Here is a 27,500-nt window from a genome sequence, read left to right on the forward strand (position 1 = left end):
TGAAAGGTACATACAGGTTTTGGAGCAACATATGTTGCCATCCAAGCAACGTTATCATGGACGCCCCTGCTTATTTCAGCAAGACGATACCAAGCCACGTGTTACATCAACGTGGCTTCATAGTAAAAGAGTGCGGGTACTAGACTGGCCTGCCAGTACACTGCAAAACCTGAAATCTAAGTAAGATGAAATATCTCAAATAAGGGTGATATTTGCTTATTTTCTGTCTGATAAGATAATTCTTCTAACTAGGGATGTCCCGATCCGATATTTGGATCGGATCGGCCGCCGATATTTGCCAAAAAATGCATATCGGCAAGGCATGGGAAAATGCCGATCCAGATCCAGTTTTTAAAAAAAAACTCCGGTCCGTGTTTTCCAACGCATTGATTTAAATAATACATTCCACTTTTCTGCTGCTCCCTAATTTCCGTTTCGTTCCGCATTTTCCAGCACACCTTCAACACATCCACAGGTCTGTGGATTCTCACGCAGTTGCTTTTAGCTGCTGGCATTACACGACAGGCTCTTCTCACTCTTTCCTGTGTCTCCCTCTCACAGACAGCAAGCGCACCTTCTTACACACGTCACATACTGTCACGTCATACGTCACGACACACGTCACATACTGTCACGTCATACGTCACATACGTATACGTCCTCTCCCAGCAGAGAGGTAGCAGCATGGCTAACATTAGCTGTGATGCTAGCGCAGCCGTGTGACCAACGTTCCCTCTAAAGTGCGCGCCTGCGCAATTACGCACTGCTCAAGCGTCCTCTGCGCACGGTAAATCTATGCCACGCACAAAATCAAATAAAAAAATAAGCGCATAACAATTTTCGACACACGGACACGACAGAGAAAACAGTTTTCGTCATCATTGTTCAAATATAACGTCTGTCGAGACGCTTATCTCCATTCGGTGCCACACGTCCACACCATCAAAATGCTGAGGCAAAAATTTCCACATCAACACCGTATGAAAAAATGAGTGATTTTTTTTAGTTGTGATTTCCTTCTCTGCATGAAAGTTTAAAAGTAGCATATATTAATGCAGTATGAAGAAGAATGTTTTAATGTAGACATGCAAGCCTTGAAAGAACATTTTGAAAATCAAGACTACATTTCCTGCAAATGGGTGCATTTCTACCCTATATTTTAACTTTAGATTTATTCTCATATCAAACTCTCTTGGCTGTCTTTTTGACACTTACATCCGGCGCCCCCCTCCACACCCTGGATTATAAATAATGTAAATAATTCAATGTGATTATCTTGTGTGATGACTGTATTATGATGATAGTATATATCTGATAGTATATATCTGTATCATGAATCAATTTAAGTGGACCCCGACAAGTTAAAAAACTTATTGGTGTGTTACCATTTAGTGATCAATTGTACGGAATATGTACTTCACTGTGCAACCTACTAATAAAAGTCTCAATCAATCAATCAAAACACATAGAATCATCATACTGCTGTGATTATATGCATCAAGTGTTCATTCAAGGCTAAGGCAAAATATCGAGATATATATCGTGTATCGCAATATGGCCTTAAAATATCGCAATATTAAAAAAAGGCCATATCGCCCAGCCCTAGTTTCAATGATGCCATTTCTGTTTGTCATGTATAATTTTGTCTATTTTGTGTTTATCCTTGAATAAACAGGTCAGTTTCTTGTTACCAACCATTGTGTATTATTCAAACTCACCTAATTCAGCTGGCTAGTTGTTATCAAGAGTACTAAAACCCTTTTCAACATGATTCTGACAACTAAGTAGGCTAAATAACTTTAAACTTTAATACATGCTCGGATAGGTCAGTATCGGTATCGGTCAGTATTGGTATCGGATCGGAAGTGCAAAAACCTGGATCGGGACATCCCTACTTCTCACTAAGCAGATTTTATGTTAAGAGTGTTTTACTTGTTTTAAGGGGTTTGGTCCTGAAAGATCTCAGTAAGATATTACAGCTTGTTGCTGAGATTTGATGACCTATATTGAGTAAAACATGCCTGAAACTAGAATATCAACTGTAAATCAAACTTCATGTCAACAGATCTGAAGTTTTTTTTTTTTTTTTTTTAAATGTATGACTTATTTTTACCACTTTTATGCGTGGGGCCCTTTTGGATCCCCAAGCATTTTAGTGTGAGTATTTTTTGTTTTGTTTTTGTTAACTATTGTAGTGATATGATTATGGTAAGGATTATTGTGATTTCTGATGGTTTGTGAGGGCACGATACTGGCTTCTGTGTGTGTGCTGGAAAGGCATACGGACAGTTCAGCTCGTTATTAAATAGAAAGATGGTCCATCACCCGCTAATCCTGTTTGATACTTCATAAAGTGAAGACTAAAATACGGACTTTAGTCCAGTCTGGAACACATTTACGTTGTTTCTTGTGGTTGACATTTGCTTCACCACGCAAACGTTTCCTTTTAAGTTCCTAACTCGAGGTTCTACTCGGAGAAAAACCTTTCCGCACAAGCTCTGCAGACTTACACTGAGGTCTCTGAAGTACTCGTTGTAGTCCAAGGCGTAGCCCACCAGGAAGGCGTCGGGCACCTCGAAGCCCACGTCTGCAGGAAACACATCCCGTCAGCGTTACTGATACATGATACGGATTACACGATATCTCATCAGCAGCATTAGCAGATGATCCCAAGCAGAAAGTGTTAGGTAAGAGCAGTTAGGAGGTGAGTGCAGATGAGGTACTACAAGTGCTTAATGACCACGCTAAAAGCCTTTCAAAGTGAGAAAATACTCACAGTCCGGTCTATACCCGGAACTCCTGGGAGTCCTCTTCACCAGAAGACTGCAAACAGGAAGTAGATCATGTACACTTTATTAGGTACCAACTAAGGTTGTCCCAATACCGATATTTTGGTACCGGTACCAAAATGTATTTCGATACTTTTCGGTACTTTTCTAAATAAGGGGGACCACAAAAAAATGGCATTATTGGCTTTATTTTGAACAAAAAATCTTAGGGTACATGAACATTACATCATCACACCCAAGACAATGGGCACATACACACACCCTCCTCCACCCCACGCCTTCACCACCGCTTGTTTCCCCTCGGGGTGATGGACGGCTGGCAGTGCTTCATAGCAGCAGTTGACCTCCCGGATCCCCAACTCCCCGCCCCTCTGTTGCGAGTTGTGGTGATTAAATGTAACGTGTTTATGTGTGCATGGCTTGGAGGTTTTTTTCCCACTCCAGACTAGGCCCCCTTAGGAGCCCAGCTATGGCGTCATATTAGTGCCAAAAATCCGAGCGCATAAAAACTGTTATCGCTAGCGCTGATTCTCCACTTCGTGCGCGCGCGCGTGGTGCCTTTTTGCACGCGCGTGGTGCCTTTCTGCGCGCTCTCTGTGTACTCCTGGCATCTCTCCTCGCGCTGTCATGTTTCTTTTTGGCACTTTGGGGGCGGGTATGCTTAGACGGCTCCTTCTTTCTGATTGGCTGTGAGCATTTTTCATATGACCAATCATTCTCCAGCGTAGCAACGTTGTAGCCATCTTACCTCGGACAGCTAGCCTCAATCATTACATTGATGTCAAAGGTACATGTACTAATTAAATTACCATAACTTGCTCGATTTTCGACCAATTTACAAACGGTTTGCCTTGTTACAAATCTTATTACATGTAGATATGACATAGGATGTTGTACCTGTTGAAATTACCTCTTTAATTGTGCAACATAGTTGTGTAGGGTCAGTGTTAGTCAGTTCTCTGATTATTTGAAACTGTTTCAGAATACATTATTAAAAGCTATTTTTAACATTTTAAAAACAAAATTCAAATTTTATTTCATTAATTTTATGGCTAAATCAAAAGAAATTCCATAAATTAGAAAACAAATGTTCAAGAAGAAGTGAAAATATAAAATAATGTTATGGTTGGATGTTATTGCTGGTGGACCAGTTCTGGCTGAAAGATGTGATTATGGTGTTTGTTGTCTTATTATTTATTTGGCTCACATTTTGTATTACCCTGTATTGTGTTTATGTGCTATGAAATAACCTTCATCAGCGCGCGACATTCTTTTTATCCACTTCTTCCTCCGTAAATCTTGATACATATTGACGATGACCCGCCCTGCTATACTTCTGATTGGCTCTGAGCATTTTTCAGCATTTTTCGCCTGACCAATCAGAAAGAAGGGGCCGTCTAAGCATACCCGCCCCCAAAGTGCCAAAAAGAAACATGACAGCGCGAGGAGAGATGCCAGGAGTACACAGAGAGCGCGCAGAAAGGCGTCGCGCGCGCAGAAAGGCACCGCGCGCGCGCAGAAAGGCACCGCGCGCGCGCAAAAAGGCACCACGTGCGCGCAAAATGGTGTCGCGCGCGCGCGCACGAATTGGAGAATCAGCGCGCGATAACAGTTTTTATGCGCTCGGATTTTTGCCACTAATGTGACGCCATACCCAGCCTAGATTGTATTTTTTTACTCATCTTCTTCCCCAGCGTTTGACCTTTTTCTTATCTTTTACGGGGCGCCTTTGGCGACCCATCAGCGTTCCTGTTCTGAAACCCTGTACACTGTTTGTTTGTCTCATCTTGAACGGGTTTGTGCTGAAAACATAGTTTTGTTGTACTTGTTGCAATGACAATAAAATCCTATCCTATCCTTAAATAAAATAGTGAAGATACGAGACAACTTGTCTTTTAGTAGTAAGTAAACAAACAAAGGCTCCTAATTTGTCTGCAGTAACATATTGTGTCATTTATCTACCTATTATTTTGTCTACATTATGAGTAAAGCTGAAACGACGCGTCGACATAGTCGACGTCATCGGTTACGTAAATACGTCGACGCCGTTTTTGTGCATCGACGCGTCGCGTATTTACGTCACACTACCGTCATGGCGAAGCGCAAAGCAGACGATGCGAGCGGTGCGAGCGAGGGGAAAAAAGCAAGCCAAAAGTCGTCAAAAGTGTTGGAGAATTTCAATAAACGGCTTAATAATGTAGTGGCGAACAGCTGTCTCGTCAGCTGAAGCGCGAGCTCGCAACCGTGGCTGCTGAGCAACCAGCCAAACCCCACTTAATAAAATTATATTTTATCTTAGAGTACATCCGCATCCCTATTCACCTAGGCAACCCCAGGAAATGTATATAATTCGGCATTATTTCGGCCAGTCGGCTTATATGATCAGAACCGATCAGTTTACGTTCACGCGCAGGTATAACGCGGCGCGCTACCCGTCTCATCTGCTGGTGCGCGAGCCCGGTAATTAGACCGCCGTGTCAAATCAAGGAGTACAAAAGACGCCAGCGCAGAGTGGAAAAAGGTTTAGTTCGTTACAGAAAACCCAGAGTTGTGCCAAAAGTGTACCAAAACCAAAAGCTGAACGGACAGCCGGTAAGATTGCACTTTAGTTCTCTTTGTGGGTGTGGCGCACCTGTTGCGCTGGTGAGATGGGGGGTGCGGGGGAGTTGTGTGCATGTAGCGTGCTTAGTCTGGAGGCTAAATACACACGGTGTTTTGTGTAACTGTTGTTTAGTGTTGATATTCTTTGCTTAGTTTGATAAATGTTGGAGCAGTTTGCTTCATCAGGAGGGTGAAGTCGCTCAACTTCAAGTGTTGGATTTAAGTGTGTTGGATCATTGGCTGCTGGTGAGGGCATAGAAAAAGGGGCATTTTTCTACCAGAAGACAGCGTTTAAGATTGAGTGTTTCACTGCTAATTTAATAATATATTTATATTGAATATGGATTTTAAATATGTATCTAAATAGGTGGTTAATTGGTTAGGTATTTATGTATTTGCATATTGGGTTTTCTGCTGCATTTATCTATTGTGTTTCTGGGTTTAAATGTATTTTATATGTATCTTGGTGCATTTATGTTGAGACAATTTATTTAAAATCTGTTTTAACTTAAAGGGAAAAGATGTGTCCATTTTCTTGCAATTGTTTAATGGTTAAGAGTTTGATAGCCTAATTAGGGCCCGCATGGCCCATTGCATAAGGACTCCCAAAGGGAGTCCTTATGCAATGGGACATAAGGACCTATTGAATTTGTAAGGTTTTATTATTCTTTATTCTTCCGCCGCCACTTTAAACTGTAATTTGACCCACTTAACATGCTTCAAAACTCACCATATTTGACCCACACATCAGGACCTGCGAAAATTGCCTTTTTAAAAAAAAAAAAAGAACCACAAAACTCAAAATTGCGCTCTAGCGCCCCCTACGAAAAAAATAACTAGACTGCCTGTAACTCCCACTAGGAAGGTCGGAGAGACATGAAACAAAAACCTTTATGTAGGTGTGACTTAGACCTAGATTTCATAATAGTATATTCTCGGGCAAAAATCAACAGGAAGTTGGCAATTCCCCCTTCAAGACAAAAAAGTACTAAAAACAGTCACTTTTGCCTCTTTGAGCTGTAATTTGACCCCCTTAACATGCTTCAAAACTCACCGAACTGAACACACACATCAGGACTGGCAAAAATTGTGATCTATTAAAAAAACCTAACCCCAAATCTCAAAATTGTGCTCTAGCGCACTTTTTTAATGAAACACACAAAAAACTGCTCCTCTGATGAAAAAACTGACAAAACTGCCTGTAACTCTCCCTGGGAAGGTCAGAGAGACATGAAACAAAAACCTCTATGTAGGTCTCACTTAGACCTGCATTTCATAAATTGACAACCCCCAGCAAAAATCAACAGGAAGTTTGCTATTCCCCCTTCAAAACAATTTTTTTGTAAAAACCGGTCACTTCTCTTCAAACATTATCTCCTCTGAGCGCGTTTGTCGTTTCAGCTTCAAACTAACACAGGAGAGAGATTGAACCCTTCCAAATAAAAGTTATCGAAATAATTTTTCTAACTGCTCCGGTTTTGATTTTATGAGCCTTCAAAGAACCGCTGCGCTGATGCTGCTGCGCTGATGCTGCTGCGCTGCTGTTTTCTCAAGATGGCTGCTTAAAAGCAGGAAGCACCAGCGTGCCCACACAATGCAGACAAGGTAGGTACACTAGACAAAAGTCTTGGGACACTTCAGACTACAAGTAGACAAAAGTATTGGGACACTTAGGACTACCACTGGACAAAAGTATTGGGACACTTACTACTACCACTGAACAAAAGCATTGGGCAACTGGACAAAAGCATTGGGACACTTACACTGGACAAAAGTATTGGGACACTTGGGACTAAAACTTGACAAAAGTATTGGGACACTTAGGACTAGCACCTGCCAAATACGCGGGCCCGACCAACGCTGCTTGCAGCTTTAATTAATAATTGTAAATTATGGGATTGATAATTGATTGATTTTTTTACAGCATGTTAATCTTGTGGTGTTTTGTCCTTAAAGTTTTTCACCTACTAAAGAAGCTAAAGGCTACTAAAGACAGCTAATGACAGCTAAAGAAACTAAAGTCTACTAACACTGCTAAAGACTGCTAAAAAGACTAAAGTAGAAAAAAGAAGCTGTTTCTTCGTTGGAAAAACTGTTGCAAACTAAAGGAAAATAAAAGGAAAAAGTAACTACGGTCTGGTCTTTTGAGTGAAATCCAGAAGCCACATTCAGCATTGGTACATCCCTTCAAGTGTGGGATAAGCACAGCGAAAAAAGCAAAACACTTGACAGTTGTTGTATGCACACTGTGTCGAGCGGAAATGGCCTATCATAGCAGCACAACGGCTATGAAGGAACATTTGAAAAGAAAACACCCGACAGCGTTCTTGCCATCACCATCAACTAGTCAATCGTCCGCGTGAGTATACGTTGTCATCATTACACAAAATCATGAATGTGTCATTTGTATCTGCGTTGTAAATTCATAAACTAAAACACCGTTTCGCTCTGAGAGGCGCGTTTGGCGTGCCTGTTCAGTGTTTACAAAGACGCTAATGTTAATTAGTTGTGCAAATACCTTTTACAACATTAACAGTTACATATACTATGTACAAACCAACAATTAACTTTCACTTTAATCATACTATCATTGTTGTGTTATTAAGCAAAATAAGCAATACTTTTACTTTTGTTGAAATGTTTACACTGTTACAGAATATTTCGTTTTGCACTTTTTTGTATTGGATGTTTATCTTTATTTTTGTACATTTTAAAGCAAAATAAGCAATACTTTTACTTTTTAAATGCTTATACTATTGCAGAATATTAAGATTTGCACTGGATGTTTACTTTTATATTTGCACATTAAAAAGCAAATAAGCTACTTTTAATTTTGTTAAATGTTAAAAGTTTTAAATGTTTACATTGTTACAGAATATTTTGTCATGTTGTTGTCAATGTTGACTGAGTGGCCATACTTTTTTTTTGTAAATAAGTCATGCCTTTTGAAAAAAATGGCCTAAATTTATTTTTTCATCTTCATTTTAAATAAAAAAATAATGGGTAAAAGGAAAAATAATCTATAGATTAATCGGAAAAAAAATAATCCATAGATTAACCGATTAATCGAAAAAATAATCTATAGATTAATCGATAGAAAAATAATCGTTAGCTGCAGCCTTAATTATGAGGGACAAACTGTAAAAATTAATTATTAATCTACTTGTTCATGTACTGTTAATATTCGCTTATTTTCTGTTTTAACATGTTCTATCTAAATTATGTTAAAATCTAATAATCACTTATTCTTCTCTTCTTTGATACTTTTACATTCGTTTTGGATGATACCACACATTTAGGTATCGATCCGATACCAAGGACCATACATTGGTCGTATTCAAAGTCCAGGGACGTATTTACTGACTTTATCAACATAATATGATTTTTATTTTTTTTTAAAAAGGAAAAAATATTTCGTAACCATAAAAATATCGATGTAATCATAGTAGTATCGACTAGACACGCTCTTGTACTTGGTATCATTACAGTGGATGTCAGGTGCATTTGTTTACATTGTGACATCTGTGAGCTATCGTATCCTCCTACGGTGTGTAGTGAAGCCTGTTTAGCTATCCCCCGTCCTCCAGTGATGATGATACTTGTACAAAACTTTATTTATATGTTGCATGGAGGCCAGGATTAGTGATTTAGAAGTAGCTAAAACACTTACATTCAGGGGTGCTAGCTTGCATCCTCCTACAGTGTGTAGTGAAGCATGTTTAGCTATCCCTCGTCCTCCAGTGATAATGCTACTTGTACGAAACGTTATTTATATGTTGCATGGAGGCCAGGATTAGTGATTTAGAAGTAGCTAAAACACTTACATCCAGGGGTGTGAGCTATTGCATCCTCCTACAGTGTGTAATGAAGCATGTTTAGCTATCCCTCGTCCTCCAGTGATAATGCTACTTGTAAGAAACTTACTTTATTAGTCACCATGGAGGTGACTAATATCTTAAAGCACCTCTTCCTGAGGGTGTTTCAGTGTTACAACGTCACCTTTATCTTTACCGGTACTTTTTACACCAAAATGCGTCCGTTCTCCCAAAACGTTGGTATGGGTAGCATGTTTAGCTATCCCTCGTCCTCCAGTGATAATGCTACTTGTAAGAAACTTACTTTATTAGTCACCATGCAGGTGACTAATATCTTAAAGCACCTCTTCCTGAGGGTGTTTCAGTGTTACAACGTCACCTTTATCTTTACTTTTTTACACCAAAATGCGTCCGTTCTCCCAAAACGTTGGTATGGGTAGCATGTTTAGCTATCCCTCGTCCTCCAGTGATAATGCTACTTGTAAGAAACTTACTTTATTAGTCACCATGGAGGTGACTAATATCTTAAAGCACCTCTTCCTGAGGGTGTTTCAGTGTTACAACGTCACCTTTATCTTTACCGGTACTTTTTACACCAAAATGCGTCCGTTCTCCCAAAACGTTGGTATGGGTAGCATGTTTAGCTATCCCTCGTCCTCCAGTGATAATGCTACTTGTAAGAAACTTACTTTATTAGTCACCATGGAGGTGACTAATATCTTAAAGCACCTCTTCCTGAGGGTGTTTCAGTGTTACAACGTCACCTTTATCTTTACTTTTTACACCAAAATGCGTCCGTTCTCCCAAAACGTTGGTATGGGGACCTCCCTACCATGTGTAGTAGTTGTGGTGTGGTCACAAGCGTCAGTTCTATATCCAGGAAGACAAAGCTATTTTTACACCATCACAGGAAAGCTCCAGTGCTTCTCTCTCTCTCTCTCTGGCAGTGGAGATTAACTCTTAAGCTGCTACAGGAAGTAAGAGTGTCCATTAGCGTGGATGCTCCTACCTCACCACTTTCACCATCTTGGGTGTGCTCTCACTCAGCAGGGAGAGCAAGGTCTGCATGGTCCTGCCCGTCTCCACTATGTCCTTTGGGGGAAGGACAAGGTGTGGACTTATTAAGGACCGACTACTTTTAGCGGATGGGTGTATCCGGCGTCTTACCTCCACGATGAGAACGTGCTGCGGTGGAAAAAGGAAGGTGTTATTAAAGTGTACATGTACTCAAATGCTGTTCTTTAGACTTTAGGACACACCTTGCCTGAGAGACTGGACAGCTCATCGCCTCCGATGACTTTCACGCTGTTGCTGGACTTGTCATTCTGAGGGCGACACAAAGCAGCTGCTTTCAAAATGGCAGCCAATAAATCATTCTACTATACGCTAGAATTTAGGAGTGAAGTGAATTATATTTATATAGCGCTTTTCTCTAGTGACTCAAAGCACTTTTACATAGTGAAACCCAACATCTAAGTTCCATTTAAAGCGGTGTGGGTGGCACTGGGAGCAGGTGGGTAAAGTGTCTTGCCCAAGGACACAACGGCAGTGACTAGGGGATCGAACCTGGAACCCTCAAGTTGCTGGCACGGCCACTCTACCAACCGAGCTATGCCGCTATAGTGCTAATCACTAGGAGCACTGGTGATTAGCGCAGTCATTTCCAGCTAACCAGTAGTGCCGCGAGTTGTCACCTTGCAATTAGCGCTGTTAGTTGTCAAGCAGCGATTAGCACACTACTTGCCAGCTCAAGATGAGTGCCGCTGGCTGTAAGATAGCAATTAGCACGCCAGTTCCCAGACAGAAATTTGCGGCACTAGTTGACAGCTAGCAATAAGCACACCAGTTCCCACCTGGCCCTTATTGGTGCTAGTTGTAAGATAGCAATTAGCATGCCAGTTGCCAGCCAGCAACTTGTGGCACTAGTTGACAGCTAGCAATTAGCACACCAGTTCCCACCTAGCCCTTATTGGTGCTAGTTGTTAGATAGCAATTAGTGTTAGTTGCTAGCTAGCAGTTAGCTAGCAAATAGCGCACCTGGGCCTTATTGGAGCTAGTTGTTAGATAGCATATAGTGTTAGTTGCTAGCTAGCAGTTAGCGCCGCTAGTTGTCATGCAGCGATTATCACACCATTTGCCAGCTCATAATTAGTGCCGCTGGTTGTTAGACAGCAATTAGTCCGCCAGTTGTCAGCCAGCAATTTGCGGCACTAGTTGACAGCTGGCAATTAGCACAGCGGTTCCCACCTAGCCCTTATTGGTGCTAGTTGTTAGATAGCAATTAGCATGCCAGTTGCCAGCCAGCATTTAGCACGTCATTTGCTTGTTGTCAGCTGGTAACTAGCGTGCTATTTGCCAGCCAGCGATTAACGCATGAGTTGCCAGCTAGGGATTAGTGTCACTAGTTACCACCTGGTGATTAGCGCCGCTAATTGTCATCCAGCGATTAGCACACCATTTGCCAGCTCATAATTAGTGCCGCTGGTTGTAAGATAGCAATTAGCGTGCCAGTTGCCAGCCAGAAATTTGCGGCACTAGTTGACAGCTAGCAATAAGCGCACCAGTTCCCACCTGGCCCTTATTGGTGCTAGTTGTAAGATAGCAATTAGCATGCCAGTTGCCAGCCAGCAACTTGCGGCACTAGTTGAAAGCTAGCAATTAGCACACCAGTTCCCACCTAGCCCTTATTGGTGCTAGTTGTAAGATAGCAATTAGCATGCCAGTTGCCAGCCAGCAACTTGCGGCACTAGTTGACAGCTAGCAATTAGCACACCAGTTCCCACCTAGCCCTTATTGGTGCTAGTTGTTAGATAGAAATTAGTGCTAGTTGCTAGCCAGCAGTTGCTAGCTAGTTGTCATGCAGCGATTATCACACCATTTGCCAGCTCATAATTTGTGGCGCTGGTTGTTGGATAGCAATTAGCCCGCCAGTTGCCAGCCAGCAACTTGCGGCACTAGTTGACAGCTAGCAATTAGCACACCAGTTCACACCTAGCCCTTATTGGTGCTAGCTGTAAGACAGCAATTAGCGCGCCAGTTGCCAGCCAGCAATTTGCGGCACTAGTTGACCGCTAGCAATTAGCACACCAGTTCCCACCTAGCCCTTATTGGTGCTAGTTGTTAGATAGCAATTAGTGTTAGTTGCTAGCTAGCAGTTATCTAGCAATAAGCGCACCAGTTCCCACCTGGCCCTTACTGGGGCTAGTTGTTAGATAGCAATTAGTGCTAGTTGCTAGCTAGCAGTTAGCGCCGCTAGTTGTCATGCAGCGATTATCACACCATTTGCCAGCTCATAATTAGTGGCGCTGGTTGTTGGATAGCAATTAGCCCGCCAGTTGCCAGCCAGCAATTTACGGCGCTAGTTGACAGCTGGCAATTAGCACACCAGTTCCCACCTAGCCCTTATTGGTGCTAGTTGTTAGATAGCAATTAGCGTTAGTTGCTAGCTAGCAATTAGCACCGCCAGTTGTCATGCAGCGATTAGCACACCATTTCCAAGCTAGCGATTGCCAGCTTTTAATTAGTGGCGCTGGTTGTTGGATAGCAATTAGCCCGCCAGTTGCCATCCAGCAATTTGCAGCACTTGTTGACAGCTAGCAATTAGCTCACCAGTTCCCACCTAGCCCTTATTGGTGCTAGTTGTTAGATAGCAATTAGCGTTAGTTGCTAGCTAGCAATTAGCACCGCCAGTTGTCATGCAGCGATTAGCACACCATTTCCAAGCTAGCAATTGCCAGCTTTTAATTAGTGGCGCTGCTTGTTGGATAGCAATTAGCCCGCCAATTGCCAGCCAGCAATTTACGGCACTAGTTGACAGCTGGCAATTAGCACAGCAGTTCCCACGTAGCCCTTATTGGTGCTAGTTGTTGGATAGCAATTAGCATGCCAGTTGCCAGCCAGCATTTAGCACATCAATTGCTTGTTGTCAGCTAGTAACTAGCGTGCTAATTGCCAGCTAGCGATTAACACCCTATTTGCCAGCCAGCGATTAACGCATTAGTTGCGAGCTAGTGAAGTGACGCGAATTATATTTATATAGCGCTTTTCTCTAGTGACTCAAAGCGCTTTTACATAGTGAAACCCAACATCTAAGTTACATTTAAACCAGTGAGCTAGAAATTAGTGTCACTGGTTGCCAGCCAGCGATTAGTGCCACTAGTTACCAGCTAGTGATTAGCGCCGCTAATTGTTAGATAGCAACTATCGCGATAGTTGCCAGCCAGCGATTAGCGCACTAGTTGCCAGCTCAGGAAAACGTTGAAGACCTCCCTTCATTACGGTAAAGAAAGCCACACATGAAATCTTCTTCTGCATTTAAATGGGCCAGAATTGGGGGCGGGGTCTCACGTGGCCCCTGCCTCACGTCCCAAACATCAAAGTCTTCACATCAAAGTCAAGTAAAAGTGGTAAACGATGGCTATTAGTAAGACCATTCAGCGTGTTTTTATGTACCGTCATAAAAACACGTCCAATCACCATCTGCGTTGTTCACCAAGCCCCTCCCCCAAGAACCCAGCCCCACCCTCAAGCATCTTTAATGGCCTCACTGGCACGCTGAGACGTTCTGCTTGGAAGTCAGTCGGTCAATCTGCCAACTCACGCAGTAGCTCTTCACTCTGATGAAGTCCACCGTCAGCGGCACAGATTTATCGCTGTTCTGGTTCAGCGCCTTGATGTAGTCCAGCAGGTCGGCGAAGAAGGTGTAGCCGCCCTTCAGCACGCACAGAGCCACGATGTGGTGGCCCCCCATGTCACGGACGATGTCGCGGGCCAAGCGCTCGGTCCTGCAGCGCAGATGGAAACAGTCATGACCTACAGGCGCTCTACGTGTGCTTTAAAGTGCACTTAAGTTTACTGACTGCACTTTTATTGCCGACTGGACACTTTGTCTGTTGCTGCTGCATTGTGTAAGACTTAAATCTACAATTATGGACTACTGCAACTCACTTCTTGGTCGGGATCCCCAGCAAGAACACCCAGAAGCTGCTAGGATCCTGACGAGAGTGCGGAAATACGACCACATCACACCGCTTCTCAAATCCCTTCACTGGCTTCCTGTTCCACTCAGGATTGAATACAAAGTCTCCCTACTAACCCACCAGTGCCTCCATGGAAATGCCCCCCCCCCCCTCTACCTCAAAGAACTGCTAACCTCCTCCAACCTCCGAGGACAAAGCTACGAACTATGGGAGAGCGGGCTTTCTTCTCCGCCGCTCCCAGTCTGTGGAACGCTCTCCCTGACCACCTGAGGGCTCCACAGACTGTGGATGCTTTTAAAAAAAGGCTTAAAAACCCTTCTTTTTAAAAAAAGAAAGGTTTTCACATTTACGCACATTCACGCCATCAGTGTGTGAATGCATACCTGCCAACTTTTGAAATCAGAAAAACCTAGTAGCCAGGGTCCAGGGGCCGCAGGCCCCGGTAGGTCCAGGACAAAGTCCTGGTGGGGGGTTCCCCGACGCAAAATGATTGATTGCATTCAGACAGGTTAAAATGTTGCTAAAACCATCACTTTTCTATCAGTCACAGTGACTTTTCAAAACAAAAATATTACAGCAAAAATCATATGGGTTGATTGACATGTTTATTCTGTAAGCTAACTTCAATAGTTTGAAATTATTTTGACAGTTAATGCCAGTTATCCTGTCAACCTTTCACAAGACTTCAATTTGTTAATTGAAAGTATAAAAAGTATAAACACTTTTTACAGTAAACAAATGGTAAAACAGTACCAAACAATTCCATAAAAAAAAAAATTGGTGTCATTATTATCTTTCTGTCCAAGCTTGTATAATCTACTGCCTTGTTCAATTGTAAAAAATATTCTGTGCCTAAAATTCACATTTCTATCACAATTATCATACTGTAAACATGGTAAGCTAACTTCATTAAAATTAATAGTCCTGTCAATAGCATGGAATTACAATTCAAATGTAGTTTTTTTGTAAGCCTTTCAAAAGAATTCAAAATATGAAAAATGAATGAAAATTAATTTAAGCCATCAGACACTTGAAAAGTGGCACATCACATCTCTAATGTAATCATTTGAACTTTTCAACAGAAATAGCACTGCAAAAATATTAAGGACATACTTCTGTATTTTGGTAGTTATGCTGTCAACATTTAACAAGATTTCTTCAACTTGGACTTGAAAGCATAAATAGTATAAACACTTTTAACAGTATAACAGTACTAAACAATTCCAATAGATAACATTGGTGTCATTACCTTTTTGTGGCTAAAATCCAAATTTAGCAACGGCATTAGACTTGTGTTTTTTTGTCCCAACGTGGTCTTTTACATCGCTAATTCCTCCGTGTCCGATCGAAAAATCTAGTCTGCACAAGGTGCAATTCGCGTAGTTTTTGGAACGGATAATTATTCCCGGATACGCTTTTGAATATTCTTCACGGAATGACTGCAGTTTTCTTTTCGGTTTAAGACTTGTTTGCGATTTTTCTCCGGCTGATTCCATGATCGTTCGCTCGTTTGGAAACAATGGGCAACAGGTGCCTCGTGCTTGGCAGCGGTGCTATAAATAGCCTCGCGCATGGCATTCGGAATGGCTCGATAGGAAGTTACGGGAAGCAGTGTCGATTGTGATTGTTGTTACGCGATTTCGTGAATAAAACTTAAAAAAAAAAAAAAAATGTAATTAATGAAAAACCGTATTTTTTATCACTGCAACCGTAACCCGGAATAGGTTGATGAAAACCGTACTAATTACGGGAAAACCGGAGTAGTTGGCAGGTATGTGAATGTGTGTGTGTGAATGGGTGAATGTGGAAATAGTGTCAAAGCGCTTTGAGTTCCTTAAAAAGGTAGAAAAGCGCTATACAAGTACAACCCATTTACCATTTACCATTTGACAAAAATCTAAATAATCCTCTACGTCAGAGGTGTCAAAGTGGTTTTCACTGAGGGCCACATGGCAGTTATGTTTGGCCCCAGAGGGCCGCGTCCAACAATAAATACTATAATTACACCATTTTTTCCTGCATTTTATTAGTAGATACCGTATATTACCAAATAAACGCCCATGTCCTAATTAGGGATGTCCCGATCCGATATTTAGATCGGATCGGCTGCCGATATTTGCCAAAAATTGCGTATCGGCAAGGCATGGGAAAATGCCGATCCAGATCCAGTTTAAAAAGTGTTTTCCAACGCACCGATTTAAATAATACATTCCACTTTTCTGCTGCTCCGTAATTTCCCTTCCGCATTTTCCAGCACACCTTCAACACATCCACAGGTCTGTGAATTCTCACGCAGTTGCTTTTAACTGCTGGCATTACACGACAGGCTCTTCTCACTCTTTCCTGTGTCTCCCTCTCACAGACAGCAAGTGCACCTTCTTACACACGTCACATACTGTCACGTCATACGTCACATACTGTCACGTCATACGTCACATACGTATACGTCCTACCCCAGCAGAGAGGTAGCAGCATGGCTAACGTTAGCTGTGATGCTAGCGCAGCCGTGCGAGCAACGCTCCCTCTAAGGTGCTCGCCTGTGCAATTGCGCACTGTTTAAGCGTCCTCTGCGCATAGCAAATCTATGCCACGCACAAAATCAAATAAAAAAAATAAGCGCATAACAATTTTCGACACACGGACACGACAGAGAAAACAGTTTTCGTCATCATTGTTCAAATATTGTGACGTCTGTCGAGACGCGTATCATTTGGTGCCACACGTCCACACCATCAAAATGCCGAGGCAAAAATTTCCACATCAACACCGTAAGAAAAAAATTTGTGATTTTTTTAGTTGTGATTTCCTTCTCTGCATGAAAGTTTAAAAGTAGCATATATTAATGCAGTATGAAGAAGAATGTTGTAATGTAGACATGCAAGCCTTGAAAGAAAATGTTGAAAATCAAGACTACATTTCCTGCAAATGGGTGCATTTCTACCCTATATTTTAACTTTAGATTTATTCTCATATCAAACTCTTTTGGCTGTCTTTTTGACACTTACATCCGGCGCCCCCCTCCACACCCTGGATTATAAATAATGTAAATAATTCAATGTGATTATCTTGTGTGATGACTGTATTATGATGATAGTATATATCTGTATCATGAATCAAGTGGACCCCCCGACTTAAACAAGTTGAAAAACTTATTGGGGTGTTACCATTTAGTGGTCAATTGTACGGAATATGTACTTCACTGTGCAACCTACTAATAAAAGTCTCAATCAATCAATCAAAACACATAGAATCATCATACTGCTGTGATTATATGCATCAAGTGTTCATTCAAGGCTAAGGCAAAATATCGAGATATATATCGTGTATCGCAATATGGCCTTAAAATATCGCAATATTAAAAGAAGGCAATATCGCCCAGCCCTAGTTCAATGATGCCATTTCTGTTTGTCATGTATAATTTTGTCTATTTTGTGTTTATCCTTGAATAAACAGGTCAGTTTCTTGTTACCAACCATTGTGTATTATTCAAACTCCCCTAATTCAGCTGGCTAGTTGTTATCAAGAGTACTAAAACCCTTTTCAACATGATTCTGACAACTAAGTAGGCTAAATAACTTTAAACTTTAATACATGCTCGGATAGGCCAGTATCGGTCAGTATCGCTATCGGATCGGAAATGCAAAAACCTGGATCGGGACATCCCTAGTCCTAATAGCCGCCCGGGGTCTGACCCCATTTTGTGAATTAACTTCCTCTTCCTAATAACCGCCTATGTCCAAATAGCCGCCCATGGGCTGTTATTTGCATAATTTAGATTAAAATGCTACTGGGGTTGCGTTTGCTGCAGTATTATTGTTTTGATGGTTTTATAGAGTACTTGGTACCATCATTTTATTTTTCCTGCATGCTGCTTTATTTAAAACTTGGAGTACTGTAGCCTTTATTTTATTTAAGTGACAGTATTATTGTTCTGTTTTGATGGTGGGTTTTATACTTGAGTACTTGGTACCATACTTTTATTTTTCCCGGTAGGCTGCTTTATTTAAAAAGTTTATTTATTTTTAGTATTGGTATTCTATTTGACAATTGTTGCACTACTGCCATGTTGATCTCTTGTCTTTTGATAGCCTACCTCATGTTGATCTCTTGTTTTTTTGTTTGTATGTTTACAATAGCTTTTACATTTAAAGTTTTTTGTACGAAAAAAAAATACCGGACAGTAACCATTGTAACCAAATAATGGCCTGGTGCAGGTTGGTGCAAAAATAAATAAAAGCCTTGTGCAAATAACCGCCTGCTTCTTTTAAACGCCTGTCTCCAAAATCCATTTTGTGAAATAAACGCCCGGGCTACTATTTGGTAATGTACGGTATTTAAACTTAAATGTAAAAAAAAAAAACACGGTAAGTTGCCATAATTTCACCTCAAAATGTAGTGTAAATTACTGTAGATGGAAAAACAGTACTGCTGTTTTTATGGTTAAAAAAAAGGCAGCTCAAATGCCAGAATGTTACTGTAAAATATACATTTGTTTTTTTTTTGTAAATAAACAAAACTGCATTTTTACAGTTACATTTTGGCACCTGGGCTGCCAGTTTCTTTTGTTGTTGTTTTTACCGCTAATCAACAACTGTAGATTTTTGGTGTATTACTGTAAATGCCAAAAAGGCACGAGAATTTATTACAGTAAAAAAATAAATGTTAAATTGTTTTCATTTACAGAAAAATGCTGTAAAAAACACAGTAAATGTCACAATTTTACCATGAAATCTATTGCTATTTTTAGGATAACTTGCTTTGAGATCATTATTAGTAGTATTTATTCATATTCAAAAAATGGTTTGAATGTTTGATGATATATTTTTGCATAATGAGACAATATTTAAGTTAACACAGTGGTGTCAAACTCACTTTAGATTGGGGGGCCACATGGAAAAAAATATACTCCCAAGTGGGCCGGATAGATAAAATCACGGCACGATAACTTAAAAATAAAGACAACTTCAGATTGTTTTCTTTGTGTAAAAATAGAACAAGCACATTGTGAAAATGTACAAATCATAATGTTGTTGGGGGTTTTTTTTTATACTTACATGTTGCGGTCAATAGTATTTTACCTTTATTTGTCATTATTTACACTTTTTGAATAAATTATGTGATAATGTTCATAATTCAACTCATTGGTGTTCATTTTCAATCTATCAAGATACAAAAATAATATAAAAATCAAATTACAGGATGTTATTTATGTATTTTGATCATTTTCCTCGACTGGTGCACTAACATGTGGTTTATTCATTTCTTTTTACATATGTAGCATAATCTACAAAGATACAAAGAATTGCTATTGCGGCATCTAGTGCAGTGTTTTTCAACCACTGTGTCGCAGCACACTAGTGTGCCGTGAGATACAGTCTGGTGTGCCGTGGGAGATTATTGTGGAGAATGCACATATGTTTAAGAGTTCTTTCTTTATTCATTTTCATGTTTGGAACATCTAGTACTTTTCCTTTGTATATTCTACCAGCTTCTCTTTTTCCTCCGATGCCTGTTTAGTGTCTTAAGGGGACGGCGTGGCGAAGTTGGTAGAGTGGCCGTGCCAGCAATCGGAGGGTTGCTGGTTACTGGGGTTCAATCCCCACCTTCTACCATCCTAGTCACGCCCGTTGTGTCCTTGGGCAAGACACTTCACCCTTGCTCCTGATGGGTGCTGGTTAGCGCCTTGCATGGCAGCTCCCGCCATCAGTGTGTGAATGTGTGTGTCAATGTGGAAATACTGTCAAAGCGCTTTGAGTACCTTGAAGGTAGAAAAGCGCTATACAAGTATAACCCATTAATCATTTATCATTTATTAACCTTGGAATGTGAATACCTCCCCCACTTGTTCCTTATCAGTGTTGCGAGGGGGGGGGGGGCTTTCTTTGTGTGCAAGGAGTTGGCTTTTCCGTTTGAATGTCAGATCAACTAGAGTAGCTGATATGAATGTATTGGTTAAGCTGATCTCCTAAAGCTTTAGTAAAACTTGAAAATATTCCTATTATGTCTTGATGGTCCTTCTTACTCAGCATATATGTCATTGAAAGAACTATGGATAGACCAGTTACTTAGATTCCCTGGGAGGAAGAACTGGTCTGATGCAACATTATCTAATTTCACCTAATTGGGTTAAAAATATTTTTTGCAAAACAAGTAATTATGGTCTGCAAATGATGTGTTGTTGCTGTCTAGAGATAGGCAGAGTAACTGTGTAATACTCTTCCATATCAGTAGGTGGCAGCCGGTAGCTAATTGCTTTGTAGATGTCGGAAACAGCGGGAGGCAGAGTGCAGATAAAAAGGTGTCTTAATGCTTAAACCAAAAATAAACAAAAAGTGAGTGCCCCTAAGAAAAGGCATTGAAGCTTAGGGAAGGCTATGCAGAACAAAACTAAAACTGAACTGGCTGCAAAGTAAACAAAAAAAGAATGCTGGACGACAGCAAAGACTTACTGTGGAAGGATAAAAACAACTGAAATATTCTTGATTGCTAAAACAAAGTAGATGCGGGAAATATCGCTCGAAGGAAGACATGAAACTGCTACAGGAAAATACCAACAAAACAGAAAACGCCACCAAACAAGAACTAAAACACTACACACAGGAAAACAGCAAAAAAAAGTCAAAATAAGTCAGGGTGTGATGTGACAGGTGGTGACAGTACACCTACTTTGAGACAAGAGCTATAGTGATGCATGCTTGGTTATGGCTTAAAATCATATCCAACAGTTGCGACAACGACTTTTTACTGTCAACAGAGTTTAGTTTTTTAATGATTTCTGCTGGTGGTGTACCGCCGCATTTTTCCAACGCAAAAAATGTGCCTTGGCTCAAAAAAGGTTGAAAAACACTGGTCTAGTGGACACATTTAGAACAGCAGTTTGTTTCATTCAAAAATTTCGGCTCATTTTTATACTTGGCAAACTCTGGATAAAACCTGTTCGCGGGCAGGCTTTGACACCCCTGAGTTAACATCATTAGCGATATATTTTATTTCTCTCAAAATAGAAAGAAATAATACATTTGGTGAGAAAAGTTACAGTACTTTATTGATACATATTACTTCCAGGTTTTCCAGGGCCAAATAAAATGAAGTAGCGGGCCACATCTGGCCCCCCAGGACCTTGAGTTTGACACCTACGTGCTTTACTCGGCTGCTGTAGTCTCTTCCCATCCAAACTCCTTCAGCGGCCAAACCACCAAAGGGATTTGAAAAGCCACTCCAGCCACGCGCATGCGACCATGAAAAGATGCGAGGGATGACATTTCCTTGCCGGCTCACCTGTCCATGATGAGTCCATGTGGAATGATCACCTTGTCCAGATCCCTCTCGTAATGTCTGGGCACGCAGAAAAGGTCCAGGTCGTAGCCCTTCTCGTCGTCGGCGATCTGGAAGACGACAAATAGATGTATAAATAATGGGTGGTGACTGAAACATCCTAACGCACTCCTGTCCTGTAGGTGGCGGCAAAGCGCAACACCCAAGTAGGGATGATGTTTGATAAGAAATTACCGAGTTCGAGCCTATTATCGAATCCTCTTATCGAACCGATTCCTTATCGATTCTCTTATCGAGTCCAGATAGGTTGTTGCATATGGAAAAAAAACACACGATATTTGGTTTAACAAAAGCTTACTTTTATTATATAAGAAAAAAATAAAATCTAATAAATAAATAAATATTGACTGTTACTAGGGATGTCCCGATCCGATATTTGCCAAAAAATGCGTATCGGCAAGGCATGGGAAAATGCCGATCCATCCATCCATCCATCTTCTTCCGCTTATCCGAGGTCGGGTCGCGGGGGCAGCAGCCTAAGCAGGGAAGCCCAGACTTCCCTCTCCCCAGCCACTTCCTCCAGCTCCTCCCGGAGGATCCCGAGGCGTTCCCAGGCCAGCCGGGAGACATAGTCTTCCCAGCGTGTCCTGGGTCTTCCCCGTGGCCTCCTACCGGTCGGACGTGCCCTAAACACCTCCCGAGGGAGGCGATCGGGTGGCATCCTGACCAGATGCCCGAACCACCTCATCTGGCTCCTCTCCATGTGGAGGAGCAGCGGCTTTACTTTGAGCTCCCCCCGGATGACAGAGCTTCTCACCCTATCTCTAAGGGAGAGCCCTGCCACCCGGCGGAGGAAACTCATTTCGGCCGCTTGTACCCGTGATCTTGTCCTTTCGGTCATAACCCAAAGCTCATGACCATAGGTGAGGATGGGAACGTAAATCGACCGGTAAATTGAGAGCTTTGCCTTCCGGCTCAGCTCCTTCTTCACCACAACGGATCGATACAGCGTCCGCATTACTGAAGATGCCGCACCGATCCGCCTGTCGATCTCACGATCCACTCTTCCCTCACTCGTGAACAAGACTCCGAGGTACTTGAACTCCTCCACTTGGGGCAGGGTCTGCTCCCCAACCCGAAGATGGCATTCCACCCTTTTCCGGGCGAAAACCATGGACTCGGACTTGGAGGTGCTGATTCTCATCCCAGTCGCTTCACACTCGGCTGCGAACCGATCCAGCGAGAGCTGAAGATCCTGGCCTGATGAAGCCATCAGGACCACATCATCTGCAAAAAGCAGAGACCTAATCCTGCAGCCACCAAACCAGATCCCCTCAACGCCTTGACTGCGCCTAGAAATTCTGTCCATAAAACTTATGAACAGAATCGGTGACAAAGGGCAGCCTCGGCGGAGTCCAACCCTCACTGGAAACGTGTCCGACTTACTGCCGGCAATGCGGACCAAGCTCTGGCACTGATCATACAGGGAGCGGACCGCCAAAATCAGACAGTCCGATACCCCATACTCTCTGAGCACTCCCCACAGGACTTCCCGAGGGACACGGTCGAATGCCTTCTCCAAGTCCACAAAACACATGTAGACTGGTTGGGCAAACTCCCATGCACCCTCAAGGACCCTGCCGAGAGTATAGAGCTGGTCCACAGTTCCACGACCAGGACGTAAACCACACTGTTCCTCCTGAATCCGAGGTTCGACTATCCGGCGTAGCCTCCTCTCCAGTACACCTGAATAGACCTTACCGGGAAGGCTGAGGAGTGTGATCCCACGATAGTTAGAATACACCCTCCGGTTCCCCTTCTTAAAGAGAGGAACCACCACCCCGGTCTGCCAATCCAGAGGTACCGCCCCCGATGCCAATCCAGTTTAAAAAAAAACTCCGGTCCGTGTTTTCCAACGCACAGATTCAAATAATACATTCCACTTTTCTGCTGCTCCCTATTTCCGTTCCGCATTTTCCAGCACACCTTCAACACATCCACAGGTCTATGGATTCTCACGCAGTTGCTTTTAGCTGCTGGCATTGCACTACAGGCTCTTCCCACTACTTCTTCTGTCTCCTTCTCACAGACAGCAAGCGCAACTTCTTACACACGTCACATACTGTCACGTCATACGTCACATACGTATACGTCCTCTCCCAGCAGAGAGGTAGTAGCATGGCTAACGTTAGCTGTGATGCTAGCGCAGCCGCTAAGGTGCGCGCCTGCTGAAACGTCCTCTGCGCACGGCAAATCTATGCCACGCACAAAATCAAATAAAAAAATAAGCGCATAACAATTTTCGACACACGGACACGACAGAGAAAACAGTTTTCGTCATCATTGTTCAAATATTATATTGTCTGTCGAGACGCTTATCTCCATTCGGGGCCACACGTCCACACCATCAAAATGCAGAGGCAAAAATTTCCACATCAACACCGTATGAAAAAATGTGTGATTTTTTTAGTTGTGATTTCCTTCTCTGCATGAAAGTTTAAAAGTAGCATATATTAATGCAGTATGAAGAAGAATGTTTTAATGTAGACATGCAAGCCTTGAAAGAACATTTTGAAAATTACATTTCCTGCAAATGGGTGCATTTCTACACTATATTTTAACTTTAGATTTATTCTCATATCAAACTCTTTTGGCTGTCTTTTTGACACTTACATCCGGCGCCCCCCTCCACACCCTGGATTATAAATAATGTAAATAATTCAATGTGATTATCTTGTGTGATGACTGTATTATGATGATAGTATATATCTGATAGTATATATCTGTATCATGAATCAATTTAAGTGGACCCCGACTTAAACAAGTTGAAAAACTTATTCGGGTGTTACCATTTAGTGGTCAATTGTACAGAATATGTACTTCACTGTGCAACCTACTAATAAAAGTCTCAATCAATCAATCAAAACACATAGAATCATCATACTGCTGTGATTATATGCATCAAGTGTTCATTCAAGGCTAAGGCAAAATATCGAGATATATATCGTGTATCGCAATATGGCCTTAAAATATCGCAATATTAAAAAACGGCCATATCGCCCAGCCCTTGTTTCAATGATGCCATTTCTGTTTGTCATGTATAATTGTGTCTATTTTGTGTTTATCCTTGAATAAACAGGTCAGTTTCTTGTTACCAACCATTGTGTATTATTCAAACTCCCCTAATTCAGCTGGCTAGTTGTTATCAAGAGTACTAAAACCCTTTTCAACATGATTCTGACAACTAAGTAGGCTAAATAACTTCAAACTTTAATACATGCTCGGATAGGCCAGTATCGGTCAGTATCGGTATCGGTCAGTATCAGTATCGGATCGGAAGCGCAAAAACAATATCGGTATCGGATCGGAAGTGCAAAAACCTGGATCGGGACATCCCTATTGGGGACCACTGCTGTAGAGGACCTAGGTTCTCCAGAATTTACCAAAAAAAAGACAAAAAGTGAAGGGTCCTTAGTTTTCTGAAAATGTGGACCATGAAACATCCATCCATCCATCCATCTATTTTCTACCGCTTGTCCCTCTTGGGGTCGCGGGGGGTGCTGGAGCCTATCTCAGCTGCATTCGGGCGGAAGGCGGGGTACACCCTGGACAAGTCGCCACCTCATCACAGGGCCAACACAGATAGACAACATTCACACCAACATTCACACACTAGGGCCAATTTAGTGTTGCCAATCAACCTATCCCCAGGTGCATGTCTTAAACAATGTGGTTGAATATCCCTGATGTAGTGTGTACCCTCAGAAACTAAGTAAACAGTGTCCATAGCGGAAGTATTCGATTTGAGACCCAGCCATTGTTTGAGTGCTGCATCGTGTAGTGGGCGTGGTTTGAAGCTTTCGGTTTCAATTTGCCTTTATGTAAAGTTAGGCTTGAACTTTGAACTCTGCCTAGCAATACGTCGCTAAGCTAATGTAGTTTTCCAAATTATTATAGTTAATACATAATGTATAATGACTGGTACATAACTTGCTTTTAAAGTACGGATCAAATTTGACTTGTTTTAATTAGATTGAGTCAGGCAGTGAGAGAGACTACTATTGTTTAGTCGACTAGCTAGGTCAGGGGTCGGCAACCCAAAATGTTGAAAGAGTCATATTGGACCAAAAATACAAAAAAAAATCTGTATGGAGCCGCAAAAAATTAAAAGCCATATTACATACAGATAGTGTGTCATGAGATATAAATTGAATTAAGAGGACTTAAAGGAAACTAAATGAGCTCAAATATAGCTACAAACGAGGTATAATTATGCAATATGTACATATAGCTAGCCTAAATAGCATGTTAGCATCGATTAGCTTGCAGTCATGCAGTGCCCAAATATGTCTGATTAGCACTCCAACAAGTCAATAACATCAACAAAACTCACCTTTCATGCACAACCTTCAAAGTTTGGTGGACAAAATGAGACAGAAAAAGAAGTGGCATAAAACACGTCCTAGAAAGTTATACATGTAAACAAACTGCGGTGAGTTCAAGGACCGCCAAAATTAGTAGGACAAAACGGCGCTCGCCAAATACTCGAATCAGTGAAGCATGTTTAATAGGGCAGGGCCGACATCCGGGCAACTGAGCTACATACGGGTTCTTCGAGCCATAGCAACCTGACTGGCGTTGAAAACAAACCGTCGCCATTACTCTTTAACCTGTCGACCTGCGCTGATTAAACCCGTCATTCTGCCTCCAAAATGCCAAAAAACTGTGTTGTTTTTGGTTGTGCAAACCACAACTGGAAACAGGGAAAACAAAGGTCGTATTCTGTTCTGCCAAAGCGTGCTAAAAGCCCACAGAGACGAGACAAATGGCTCGCAGCTTTACACCGGGAAAACGAGGACGGTTCTCACTGGAGTCCCCCAAAATCCCGGGTCGTGTGTTCGGATCACTTCGTTTCTGGTAAATATAAGGAACAAAAATCCACCTTCTTAACCACAACTTGGCTATACCGTCCATGCTAATGTTGAACCCATTGAATTTTTACTGAATAACGTTCGACAGCTGAAGTTGTTGTTGTTGCACAACAATAACATACGGTATAAAGGCTATTTTCGAAAACCGGTTTCATTTAAATTTGCACTTAACGGTTGGGTTTTTAAAAACCAATAAACCCTATAATTTTCATGTTGCCATTTAATCAACTTTTCAAGACAGTTGTAAAATGCTGTCTGCAAGTCTCCTTTGTTGTAATCAAACATTACTTGTAGTTGTAGCCCTCAAATCTCTCAATATTTTTTCATTTTTTCCCTCTCAGGACGACCTGTAAAGAATCCCATGCACCCTGATTATGCACCATCCATCTTACCTCACCTGCCACAGAGTGGAAAGAAGGCATCCCATAGGATGGACAGTTACGAGCGACATCAACTGACAACTTCAAAGCGTGAATCGGCAGCAGAGAACTCAAAAAGTACAAAGAAACACTGTGGGAAACAACTACCTTTCAGTGATCTAACGGGAAGGACAAATGAGTGTGAAAACATTGAGCCTGCTGCAATCAATGTTAACATGTTGACTGAGCTGCTGAGAGAAGAGTCAACCCAGACTGAGCCTGTTTTGAGGTGTCTTACAGTTTGAACAAATCCAGCTGTGAAGTAACGATGAGCTTCCAGTGATTTGTATGCCTTCATGGCCTGATGAGTGAAAACGCCTGTAACTTTAAATAAATAATTCAGTTAAAAAAAGGAACAGTAATTCAGTAAATAATAAATCATAATACTGAACTGAATTTGAATGAGCTCTCTACAGATATAATAAATATACAGATACTGGTAGCCACCGTGTCATCCTTATTATCATTTATCAACATACCTTGGGTGATTTAACAATTTTTATGTGATTTATTTGTTATATAACAACCGAAGCTAACAACCGACCTGGTGCGCTTGTGAGGTAGACATAAAGATTTCCAAAATCCATGTCCGGCCATTGTGTAGGATTATCAGTCCACGCATCTGCTGGAAGGCGGTAAGGGCAGTCGTTTAATCCAACTACAGAACATTTTAACTCGTATCTTAACCTAG

General features: G+C 41.7%; 1 protein-coding gene across 2 annotated transcripts in view; it reads right to left on the reverse strand.

The window, feature by feature from the left end:
* hprt1l (hypoxanthine phosphoribosyltransferase 1, like) overlaps nucleotides 1–27,500 on the reverse strand; it is a 32,743-nt gene that overhangs the window by 890 nt on the left and 4,353 nt on the right. The window contains exons 2-8 of one of the 2 annotated variants that reach the window (XM_061969171.1): nucleotides 21,463–21,569; nucleotides 13,806–13,989; nucleotides 10,465–10,530; nucleotides 10,373–10,390; nucleotides 10,215–10,297; nucleotides 2,777–2,823; nucleotides 2,511–2,587 (exon numbers count right to left, since the gene is read on the reverse strand). In XM_061969171.1, coding sequence (XP_061825155.1) covers nucleotides 2,511–2,587; nucleotides 2,777–2,823; nucleotides 10,215–10,297; nucleotides 10,373–10,390; nucleotides 10,465–10,530; nucleotides 13,806–13,989; nucleotides 21,463–21,569 — 582 coding nt within the window. The remainder of the gene's footprint in view (nucleotides 1–2,510; nucleotides 2,588–2,776; nucleotides 2,824–10,214; nucleotides 10,298–10,372; nucleotides 10,391–10,464; nucleotides 10,531–13,805; nucleotides 13,990–21,462; nucleotides 21,570–27,500) is intronic. The other variant, XM_061969172.1, reaches the window with a different exon arrangement.

Source organism: Nerophis lumbriciformis, linkage group LG08, assembly GCF_033978685.3.
Source record: "Nerophis lumbriciformis linkage group LG08, RoL_Nlum_v2.1, whole genome shotgun sequence".
NCBI classification, from domain to species: domain Eukaryota; kingdom Metazoa; phylum Chordata; class Actinopteri; order Syngnathiformes; family Syngnathidae; genus Nerophis; species Nerophis lumbriciformis.